Source organism: Halichoeres trimaculatus, unplaced genomic scaffold (assembly GCF_033239565.1).
Source record: "Halichoeres trimaculatus isolate MK-OKI-2021-1 unplaced genomic scaffold, fHalTri1.1 fHalTri1_scaffold_3, whole genome shotgun sequence".
NCBI lineage: Eukaryota > Metazoa > Chordata > Actinopteri > Labriformes > Labridae > Halichoeres > Halichoeres trimaculatus.
Window position 1 is genome coordinate 20,735,229 of NW_027437181.1, and position 12,277 is coordinate 20,747,505.

The 12,277-nt window shown below is 38.7% G+C and overlaps 1 protein-coding gene across 2 annotated transcripts in view; it reads left to right on the plus strand.

The window, feature by feature from the left end:
- Positions 1 to 12,277, plus strand: part of adcy7 (adenylate cyclase 7) — a 68,740-nt gene that overhangs the window by 41,402 nt on the left and 15,061 nt on the right. For both annotated transcript variants that reach the window (XM_074665773.1, XM_074665774.1), the window contains exons 3-12: positions 54 to 251; positions 607 to 771; positions 2,208 to 2,357; positions 6,151 to 6,311; positions 8,657 to 8,768; positions 9,048 to 9,175; positions 9,443 to 9,601; positions 9,788 to 9,920; positions 10,251 to 10,439; positions 10,816 to 10,859. In XM_074665773.1, coding sequence (XP_074521874.1) covers positions 54 to 251; positions 607 to 771; positions 2,208 to 2,357; positions 6,151 to 6,311; positions 8,657 to 8,768; positions 9,048 to 9,175; positions 9,443 to 9,601; positions 9,788 to 9,920; positions 10,251 to 10,439; positions 10,816 to 10,859 — 1,439 coding nt within the window. The remainder of the gene's footprint in view (positions 1 to 53; positions 252 to 606; positions 772 to 2,207; positions 2,358 to 6,150; positions 6,312 to 8,656; positions 8,769 to 9,047; positions 9,176 to 9,442; positions 9,602 to 9,787; positions 9,921 to 10,250; positions 10,440 to 10,815; positions 10,860 to 12,277) is intronic.

The window sequence follows — 12,277 nt, forward strand, 5'->3', positions numbered from 1 at the left end:
TTGGACAGTCAGGCTGGGATAACGTGTGTTAATTTCTCTCCCTCTCCCTTCAGAGCGCAGAGAAACACTGTGCCTTTGTCAGCGTGGTGAGCGGCAGCCTGTGTGTGTTCCTGGCCGTGTTTGTGCTGGTGTGCACAGAGATGCTCTCACAGCGATGGAGGCGACTGCTGGGCCTGATTATTTGGGCCACACACCTCACCATGGCTTACACCTTTATCTTCAGTGGACCATTAATCCTGCCTTGGGACCAGGTAACCTCAACTTTTACCATATAACAAGAAAGCTTGATACTTTCTTCACAGAGGCTCAACTTTTTTCTTATCTTTTTTTTGTTTATATTGATGCTTTCAAATATTTTCCTTGTGTTTGTGATTATTAATGAAATACTTGTAATATTATAGCATATACTTAGTGGCACATAATATGGTTCTGTATTTGTGGTTTAACATCTTGTGAATTTTTTTGTGCTTTTGTCAGACATGTGACTGCTCTGAGGCTCCCAATAGACTTCTTTAAATGAGTCAAAAACACATAATTTAATGGAGCTCAATTTGATAGTGACACAGCAGCTGACACCTTGAAAATAATGGACGCTTTGTTCTCCAGGTGCCTTTCTTCCTCTTCATCATCTTTACTGTGTACACCATGCTGCCATTCCAGTTGTGGTATGCTGTAGTTCTGAGTGTCATCACTTCTCTGTCCCACATCTTGGTGCTCACACTGCGCCTCACCATTAACACTGAAGAGTCCTCTCCGTACCTTGCAAACCAGGTAAAACCAGTTGCATAAAAATACGGGAATATGTTGTGGAAATACCTCTGTAATACCAATGTATCAGTCTGCAGCACTGGGTTAAAGGCTTTACGCCAATATGGGTTATTTCACAAGCTACAGTGGTTATCATCTGTAAATGTTCTTTATCCTTGTTGTCATCAGTTGAAAGAGGGGTAATAATTAGGGATGCACGATGTTATCGGCACAGTATCGGTATCGGCTGATAAAAGCTTAAAAACACGTTTATTGGTATCGGCAGATATGAAAATCTCTGTCGATATGCACAGCCGATAAGGTGCTATTCAGTTAGGATTATTATTATTTTCCATCTGAAAAATAAGCTCCTTAAATAAAATGTAGCACTTCATTTATTTGCACTGCAGAGCTCTGTGTCTGTCACCAGGTTGTTACAGTAGCTCTAAAATAATCAAATGCAACTTGGTTATGTTTAAAAATGCATTGTACATTTAAAGTTCATGTGATCTAAAGAAATTATTTTTCTGTATTTCAATACTGAATGTCTTGAGTTTGAAAAAATACATTTCTTATTTATGGTAAAATCAAATGTTTTTTGTCTTGTTTTATGTGTGTTTCTTAAACAAATAAGACCATCACAATTAGAGTAACATATAAATTCCAGTACAGGATAGACTTAGCTTTTTCAAAGTGAAAAAAACAAACAAACTTGTGATTATCGGTATCAGTATCGGGCAAAAGGGGGTTCGATATATCGGCATATCGGATATCGGCAAAAATCCAATATCGTGCATCCCTAGTAATTATGCTTTTCTATATTTTGAAGATGGTTATAAAGTAATGATGCTGGATGTTAATACTAAATGTGAAAATTTTCAAACTGCTACATATTTACAAGATAAAAAAATCCATACATTGAGGTCTGCCAAAAGCTGTGCCCCTGACAGGCCTGGCCAATCAGAGGGAAAGAGGTTTGTGGAGCAGGGAGCCTTTAAGAAAAAGAGGCTGAAATAAGGGTTTTCTGAAACAACAATGTGAAAAAATTGCTGCAAAATCATGTACGGCTACTACAGGGGTACCAGAAGGACAGTATAAAGCCTCAAAAAAGCATGATACCCCCTCTTGAACTGAATCATTTATAATAGGCATGTACGTATACAATGAGTCATGATGACACACAAATATCTCCACCTCTAATTTCCAATGAAAACCTTAAAATAAATCTGACAAGCTGTTAAATTTCTACTACACCGGAAATATTTAAATAATGTATCAAGATATCAAGCGTTTTGAATGACTGATAAAAAATTCTTAAAGCTTTTTTTGTCTTTTGGAGTTAAAACGAGTAACTTCTGCTCCAGCATGGACACACAAGGGTTAATATAGAAATGCATCTTTCCTGTTTGCCTGTGTTTCCGTTTAAGCTCTAACCTCTGGTGCTCTGTCTGTTTCTGCAGCTGCTGTCCAACGCAGTGGTGTTTCTGTGTGGCAGCCTAGTAGGAGCCTTCCACAAAGTCCTGATGGAGAAAACCCTAAGACAGACCTTTCAAGACACCCTGAGGTGCCTGAGCATGCGAATGAAGCTGGAGATAGAAAAGAGACAACAGGTTGGTGTACCTCTTAGGCCGTTGAACATTAGCTAAAACACAGAAGAGTCGCTGTCAGTCTGAAGAATAATACTGTAGTTGGAGCAAAAAAGGGTTTGGCACATTAAATATGTTAGATTTAGCAAAAAATAACATTATATTGATTGTATTGAATTACTTTGTAAATTCAACTAATTGTGGGAGCATGTCCTGTAGTTTTAAAGATGAATAATGAAAGTAACTCTTTGCTAACTGTTATTTCCATGCTCTTTTTAATTTTATTTCATTTTTAAGCTTTGCCTTTGGCTGGCCTTGTGTTGACTCTCCCATGGATGTTTTCACTGTGGCTAACAAATCCTTCTCAAATTAGATTTTCCTGTGATGCCTTTTAAATTAAATGCATCTGTGCTCACTTGCTTTGACTTAGGAGACATTTCTAAAACTAATGTTCCCTTTTGTCATTTGTTATGACTGTTGCCTAGTGTGGGCCATAAAATGTGCTGACAGGGAAGCTGTTGTGTTGCCTGGCAGGACACAAAGAAAGGAATTACTTGGTCGTTAACATGTAAACTTGCTGTTGTATCAGAATTAGGATTGAAGTGAGGTAGCATGTATCACAGTTTGCCAATGATATCAGCCAAGAGCACAAAGACATAACAAATAAAGTGCCAGATATTCTCAAATTGGGAAACCAATGAAGAACTCACATAATGTTTCATATTACTTTCGGCAGGAGGAGCCCAGTGCATCCCTGCTAAATTGTGCCTTGTCAGGATGTGAGGGTGTCAAAAATGACTTTTGAACCAAGTGACGCTTATACTCCTCTTTAAAACAAAAGCTAATGTTTTATTCACACACATACAGTGTGAATATTCATGAGAGACCAAAACTAGTCTATTTACTAATAGTAACTAAGAATTACAAGCAGCATGAAATGATGTGTGCTGTATCTTGCCGTTGTCCACTATCCTCTTTGCACAGACCACAAAGTGAGAGGTGTGGTTTTATGTCCAAGTTAAAAGGAAAGGATCATTTGAACCCTGTGAGAGGTCAGCCAGAGAGAATGGGAGCAGTTCAGGTTGCACCACAATGGAACAAGCTCTCTCTCTTTCTCTGTCTCACACACACACTCACACACTCTCATGGTCAGATTAAACCACGCACGCACATTTTTCAATATTTTTTTCCACATCATCACGACTCTGAAACCCCCCCCGAAGATTTCAGCATAATTATTTTCACAACATCTCAAATTTCTATTTTTGCATGTATTATTTTTTTCTAAAAATGATAAAAAAACGATAAGCTGGGATGTTTTGAGCCAAAGTATATTCACCTTTTTTTTTTGCAATAACACTCTTAATTAAATTAAGTTTTAATGTCATTATTTTAAGCCCTTGAGAGTTCTGTGCAGCTCAGAGAGCCGCCTCAAGGGCTCAAGGGAAATAAAAGGCTCGTGACAGCTGATACAGGCAGGAGCCTGATGGAAAATTATGACACGTTAAACCACACAATCCCGTGGGCTGATTCAAGGTACTCTAGTTGTTACAAAGTTCGTCCAACCAAAACTTGGCATGAGTCTGTGGCCATGTAAAAACATCCTGCACACCATGAATAAGGCTGGATGTATCATCAGAGGAGAGGTATTTTCAGCTTTGATGACTTTTTAAGTCCTTTTGAGGACTTTCTAAGTGGTCTTTGAAAAGTGTCACTTTCATATATGCCTTTAATCAATGGTTTAAAAGGAGATAATCAGCGCCAAAATAGGTTATTTCTACATGCTTGAGCTCGCCACGACTGAAAATTAATTTCCTGGCTTTATTTTCATGTAATAACGAACACTGGAGCTGGACTGTCAGAAGAAAAGGACAGAAAGCAGAAGAAAGCTAAACAGGAGGGTGATAGAGTAGGAGCTAAAACGCGAGATAAACTTACTATCAATAGAATGAAAAGTGAGGTTACGTTTGCCCTGCTTGGTGAGTCTGTAGATGGTGGATGACCACTAACATTACACGTTATGGGCATGTCTCACTAACACTGTATATACCCTGGCACTAAACTATGGTACAAACTGAGTTCACAAAGTTTCCTAAAAAATAAATACACTACCTTGTTGCTTTGGATCTGTAAAAAGTTGTCTAGAACAAAGTCAAGTAGTGTTAAAAGAAGATGTACTCTCCTTTCTTCTGCTTCAAAACAAACACATGCCTTGCTATCCTCACAACAGCGGGTGTTAGTGCAACATGTTTTGGAGTTATTTCTGGGATATTTGATTACATAGAAAAAGTAACTTGATACAGTACACCACCAAATGAGGAAATAAGTAGCATTTGCTTCAAAAAGAAGGTGATGTCCTTTGGTGGCACATCTGGAGCCAAGGGCTAAATCCCCCAAAAACTGCATTTGTCACGCATTCATTGCTCATCCCACCTGACCAATCGTAAGCAATATATGACAGAACAAGAGGAGAAAACACAGGTTTAAGGTCTAAAGTTCTTACAGTATTCATGACCCACAATACTTGAACTTTCAAGCACTAGCACAAAATATAAACTTCTCAAATAGATGTTTTACATTAACTTTTCAATGAGTTAAACAGTTGAGAAATCCAAGGACATGATCACCTAACAGACGTTTTGAAACACATCTGCACATTTTTATTTTTCTGTACACACAAACATGCACAACCATCCAATATGCTGTATTTTCTTATTTAACACAGCATTTGTCCCTTATTTGTGACATTGTTTTTTAAGTTATTTTATTTCTTTTTACACAGGCACTTTTTGTCCATCTTCTAACCGCTCAAGCTATGAAAGTCTCACTCTTTCAGTCGTTCTCACAGTTAATGATGTCCCTGCTTTTGTTGCAGCTGTGCTCTATAGTCATCATCTTCCTGCTTTACCCCGACACTTCTTATTTATCATTCCTATAGAGCACTTTCTTTGCACATAAAAACAGAGCTTAGAGGGTAGAATGGCTCTTGTTTCTTAAGAGAAAAGATTCTTTTCAGTAATTGGAGCTCTTGTTCATATTCAATGGGAAAAAAACATCTTGTTTGTCGTTCTTTCTTCATTTCTTACTAACACACATCCATGCACCCACACTAATACACTTTGCTTGGTCTCATCTCACCTTTATATTTGTCATCTGTTTCCTCATGCTTTCATCTTGTTTTGACGTCCACTTGTGAATTCTTCATCACATTTTACTGTATTACACAAAAACCTGTTTTCGTAACAGACCTTGACTGAGCCAATAGGGTGAGATGATCTTTCCTGACGCCTCTCTGTGAATACTTAGAGAGATTTATTATTTCCTCAGAAGTTGTCTCTTCAGATATTCGTTTGAATTAAGCCATTGAACAGGCCGCTGGCTATTCTGGCTGTCAGTTTTTTATTGATTTAATGTGTTGCTATACTGCCAGAGTCCGTAATACTCTCCTGTTATTTCATACTTCTGACGTCTGGCTGTGAGGGCAGCATGTTGACGTTGTTGATACCACCGTATTTCATTTCCAAAACCTTTTGAACATACCAAGTTTCTTTTTGAATACTACAAATTTGAATTCTTATTTAAACTGAAGGACAGGGCGGCAACATTAATATATCTAAAACATTGTTGCGAGCACCTAAGTATTATTACAGAAGTCACATAGAGGAAGAGACAGTTTAAATACAGAGAAACTAAATTCCTTTAAAGATTTGAAAAAATTCAAAGTTACCTGATGAAGGATAATTTTAATGATGGGGTCTGTAAATCTTATGCTTTTTAAGATTTTTATAATCATGTTGGCTAATGGTTGTGTTAACAGGAGAACCTGCTGCAGTCTGTGCTGCCAGTTTACATCTCCATGAAGATGAAGCTTACAATCATGGAGCGGCTGCAGGACTGTAAAGACAAGGAAGAGCAGCAACGATTGGTCAAAGACAACAACTTCCACAGTCTGTACGTCAAGAGGCACGAGAATGTCAGGTACAACCACCAACCTTTGTATAAATTAAGAGACACAGATTTCATAGAAGCATTTCTATGAATATTCTTTTCATCACTGAAGCCTTTTTTTTTTTTTAACAAACATGACCCTTATTAAGGCTGTTATAAGAAAATATGATTATTCCTCAACAGTCAAGACTTTTGGAGGTACTGAGTGAAGTATGTTGGCTGCTCTGTCTGATATTTCAAACATTTAAAATTGGATTTGATTGAAATAACATCTGGCATTGGATGTTTTTTCTTTGTTATTTGGATCTCAGCTTTTATTTTTGTCACTGTTTTTGTTTAAGACTATCATAACTTGTGTTCAACGTGTGACATTGCAAAGCTGTTTGCTATGGCTCTCAACCAGGCCAATCTTGAGAAGACTTTTATTCTCAGTCAGACGTTACTCTTGGTTCGTTACTCTTTTTGAGAAATAGTCATTTATTTTGGTATTGCAGGGTTTAAAAAATTGTAAAATCCTTCTCTAAAGAAAATCACTGTCAAACTCATGGATGAGGCACAAATTTAAAAAAAAACTGTACACTTAAAGCAGATCTTCTTGATTTATTCTCCTAAAGATGGTGATTTAGGGCTTTAGGACAGTTGTAGTATGTTGTTTTAAGATGGTTTCATCAATTCAGTAAGTGCTGACACAAATGAGTTCAGCTTCAACACAACTTAGCTAGATGACTCAACAGCTTTTTTAGAGGGTGGGGGGTCAAGGTTTAGCCTCAGCCTTATGCCATTAAGGAAATCCCATTGTACAGTCACTTTGTATAAAAAGAGATACAACAGGAAAATTGTCCGTTGTGGCTTCTCTGTTTCTCATTGCAGTTTTATTTACCAGCGTAAGTGTTTCTGTTTTTAACAGCAAATTTATTCCTGAGCAGTTTAATCAAAACTAAAACTCCTTATATTAGATTGAGATGGCTACGCTGGCACAGAAAGTAAACAATGGACTGCATATCAAGTTCACTCTAATGATTAATAAGCTAGCTTTTAAAATACAAAGACAAAAAAATGTTTGTCTTTTTTTAACGTAGAGGTCTTTGTAGGCAGCATTCTTGCTCAGATGGCCCACAGTGAGAAGGTGTTGAATGATAGGCTGCATCGCTATAATTAACCCAGTCAGCCCAGTCATTTACTCTGTTGCCTGTCCCATTAAGCACCTGGCTTCCTTCTATCAAGAAGACATGAACTCAGTGTTCACTGACTTTCTTAGAAGAGTTTCAGTTCCCACTGTGGTCAGCGATGCTAAGACAGGTCAGGTGCTCTGTGCGGGTTGGGCCTGTGCCAAACTTCCAGCTGGTCTTCCTTGTGTTGTTCGGGTCCTTCAGAGGTCAGATGGGAAAGATATCAGTATCTCTCTTTGGTCCTAATTGGCAGCTTTAACAATAACAAGCCTTTGATTCAGCACAATACCAGACAGGTCTATTTACTTATCAGGTCAACCAGAGCTGAGGGGGAGATAGGTCAGGGGGTGTTGCTTCAGGGCTTCCATCCCTATTCTGGAGCCATAAGTGCCATTATGACCTGTAATGGGCTGACAAAATCAGCTGTGCAGACAAAATCAGGCTGAAATTTGGAGGGCACGTTGCTTCGTGGCCTTAATGCACAGAGTGCTATTAGGTCCTGCCCACACAGAGGGGGAAAAGATTTATCACTTCTTTCTAACTGGGCTTTGTCTGACTATGTCTCTTTGTCTCATTAGTCTGCCAGTAGTGACAGATGCATGTCCAAGAGTCAACAACATAAAGGATACAAAGTCTGTTTTATTTTAAGCATCAGAACAGAAACCATTTTTGGAGTCTTTAAGGAGAAAACAGCAGCAAGGCCTGGTTTCATTTTTTGATATGTGCACTAACAATCATACCTGGTGAATGGGTTAAAACGTTTCTATAATGAAGTTTTTACTGTCTGGTTCTTCAGTGAGGAGTTTTTTTTTTCTGAGAGCAATGAGACACTCTCATTACTCTTGTAGACAAAGGATGCCTTAAAAGTCCTCCAACATGTTAAAATCCAATGTTTTTTAGCTACCTTTAGAGATGTGGTTAGCACTGTATGCTTTCCCCCCACAAAGTGGCTCACATTCTTTTTATCTTTATCTGGTTTGAAAATCAAATTTTGGATCCCTTGACTTCATTGACTCCAGGTTGAATTTTAACAGAACATTCAGGTGGACTTATCATAAAAGTTTTGTGGGTATATATCCACTGCTCATCAGAGCTTAGTAACACATTTTCTTCTGGAAAGGTCACGTTTAAATGTCAGGTCAGACATCATTTTGGTGATGTGAGTTTGTGATTGTTAATCTCCCTCTTGTTGCTTTTTTCTTTCAGCATTCTGTATGCTGACATTGTGGGTTTCACGCGACTGGCCAGCGACTGTTCTCCCAAAGAGCTTGTCATTATGCTAAACGAGCTATTCGGAAAGTTTGACCAAATCGCCAAGGTGGGTTTATTCTTTTAAGAGATTTCTGCAGTAATTAGATCACGTACAGGGTAAGGAGGTTTTGACAGGTACATTACTGCTAAACCTCACACTAGCTGGGAACAGTCTCTGTCAGGGAGTCAAACACGGGAACACTCTCTTCTTATCAAGCCACAGCAAAGGCACCTCAACGACTGAAGCCTGGGGTTTAAGATGTGTTGGCATGTGAACAGTATCTTGTCTAACTGCCTGACACAAAATCTCACTAATTCTCTCTTTTCCTTTTGTCTCCTATCAAAGGAAAATGAATGCATGAGAATCAAGATCCTTGGAGACTGCTACTACTGTGTGTCAGGGCTGCCTGTCTCTCTGCCTAAACACGCTAAGAACTGCGTCAAAATGGGTCTCGACATGTGTGAAGCCATCAAGTAAGTCTGTGCCAGCCATCACCCTCAACCCTGATGGGTACATGCTGTATTCTGTTTCTCAGTTTTTCTCATTTCAATAGTCATTTTTTGTTTTGTTTTGTATAAAAAACCTCTTAACTCAGTGGCATTATACGGTTTTGGTTTTAATTAGAATGGCACTCATTTTTTACATGTTCAGTGATACACAGGACTGAAAATAGACCAGCTACATCTTTAATTGATGTGCTTCAGTTTTTATGTACTTAATAAATTGTAAAACTCTGTTAGGCAGGTACGGGAGGCCACAGGAGTTGATATCAACATGAGGGTGGGTGTGCACTCGGGTAACGTCCTCTGCGGTGTGATTGGCCTTCGCAAATGGCAGTTTGATGTGTGGTCACATGATGTAACACTGGCCAATCACATGGAGTCAGGAGGCCTTCCAGGGTGAGAAGGACTACTTTGTGTTTTTGTATTTTATATTACACAGGTTTCAGAGTCTGAAGTATTCAATGATTATATTATTTAGAAATATAACTTTACCTATTTACACACAACACAGTCAAAGAACTAACTTAGACATTTTCATGCCATGTAGGTTTTAACTTGTCCTGCTCTTTTCCTCTCTGTTAGGCGTGTTCACATCACAGAAGCGACTCTGAAACATCTCAACAATGCTTACGAGGTGGAAGAAGGCAATGGCCACTGCAGGGACCTCTACTTAAAAGAACTCAACGTTCAAACCTACCTTGTCATTGATCCCAGGGTAACTCCTCTGTCCATTTTCATTAAAAATACATATTGTTAGGATGAAAGTGAGTGACTAAATTTAGATGACCGTAACCCCCCATTTTTCAGAGCAATTCTGTAAACACTGATAGCAACCTACAAGAGTTTTTGAAACTCAAAACCATACAGACAAGGTCAAAAACTCCTTGACAGTCCTCTCTGAGTGTTGCAAAGCATTAGTGCAGGTATTCTACTCTGAGTGCTCCCTAATGATTTTTATAGTTAGGAATGTACTCACTGTTGTTTTCAGGCACTAAAACCAAATTGTACTGGTCATGAAATATTAATTCTGTATTTGTTCCTCAAGTCCAAGGACCCATCATTGAATAGTCGCAGCACAGCCAAACCCCGAGTGAACGATGGTCTCAAGATGCGAGCTTCTGTTCGTATGACCCGTTACCTAGAATCGTGGGGAGCAGTCAAACCTTTCGCCCACCTACAGAGCCGAGAAGGCTTCACCCCAGACAGCATCGTCAATGGCAAACCGCGCTGGAAGGTAACTAGGCTGTTGTTTTTTCATTAAGTTTGTTAAGATGGCTGTCAGTTATCTGCTGGAAGTCATGATAAAGATGAAGTGAACAGATTCAAATCAAGTGAGATGAAGGCTTTCTTTAACTGTGTTTAAACACTACTGCAGTGTGCCTCTACCTACGACATGGAGAATAATAAGAGTTCCTGTTTTTATCAAACTGTGATCGCTCTTTCTAAGAATGGCAGACTTTGATTTTAAATGGTTTACTAACAATGAAAAAACATCATCCACAAGATATTTCTGAGATGGTTTTAAGCTTTGGTTGGTTTTACCTTCAGGACTGACATTGTCATGCATTCTCACAACTTTAATCTTGATTTTAATCCTCTGTTTTTTCTAGGACATCCCTTTACGAACTGCTCCTGGCACAAAAATATCTGAGAGGTAAGATAGCTAAGAAATAAAGGCACAAGCACAGTTTTGGTTTGGTTGCTATTGCAAAGTGCACTCCCTTATACAAGGGGGGTTAAAGTGTATGCGTACACTTTGTAAGTCAACCAGAGTAACAGCACTCTTGCTTCGTAGTCAGAATTTTTCTGGCTATCCATACAGTGTAAATAGGACCTTTGTCTCTCATGTTTCATTTGTGAAAACTGTAAAATAAATTTTATTTGCATGGTAGTTTTCGAGAAGTCATCACACTGTGCAGTTAATGTTCAGCTTTATACGTTCAGACTTCATATAATGTTTGATTGTCTTCATGTCAGAAAACATTTCAGGAGGAATGCTTCCTCCCCCATATATTCTCACGGGTTAAACTTTGGACAACAGCATTTACAGTGTTGGTATCTGGATGTGTCAGTGAGTCTGTACTACAGAGTAAATGAAGAAATGAATAGTGGATACTTAAGGAAATGAGAATTGTGTTTAGACCTCGAACAAGAAGGCAGTAAATGAAAACAGAATAAGAAGACTGTTTCGAGAGTTGGTCTTAACTGGCAAATTAATTATTTTCTTGTCAAATGTCATAAGTGTTAGAGCTTTAAGTTTCTCCTGTAACATATGTTATTGAGATTGGCAAGTACATCAGTCAGTACACCATTAAAGTCACATAATTTAAAAGCCTCTCAAATTATCCACTGCTTTTATGTCCCTCATTTGACAGCAGCTGAAGCTTTCAGAAGGAATCGTTTAAGACCAAGCCATAAAAATGTCAGAAATCAGTGTTTGTCTGTGAGTAATGTGAATATTTTTATTGCATTGGTTACTAAGAAGTTCCACTATTTAGACAATACGTGTGTCTATGTATCGGGATCTGTGTCTGGAAGCAAACAATGGCATCAGAACAAATGTATTTTCTGAGGGTCTACAGCTGTGCTGTATTTAACCCTGTAGGGTATTGCGGGGTCTATGGTGAGCATTTAGTCTATGTTCAGTCAAATTGAGCGTGGTTGAACCATGACCTGTCCCTCTACTGTGGCATCAGCAGTAAGAGTACATAAAATTTAAAGAGTAGACACTGATTGGGCAGGGCTCACCTACAACAACAGTGTGGGCTGTAGAAAGGTGATCAGGAGAGATACTTTAAAGCACAGACATTGCACTCATAAGAAGATTGTGTTATAGTGGAAATAATTAATTTCATCTATGTCTGCACGGTCCATTGTAGAAGAGGCAGCAGCTGGTGAACAGGTCTGCATATAAAGTAAGGTGCACCCACTAAGGCCAGATGATGTTAGGGAGAGGAGGCTCCTTTAAGTGGAAAAAAAAAGATTTGCTATGGATGAATTACGATCCATGGATGCTTTCTTTTGGGCTCCTTGCGGCTGTGTTGTGATAAACTTGTGTCTTATTGTTGGGCC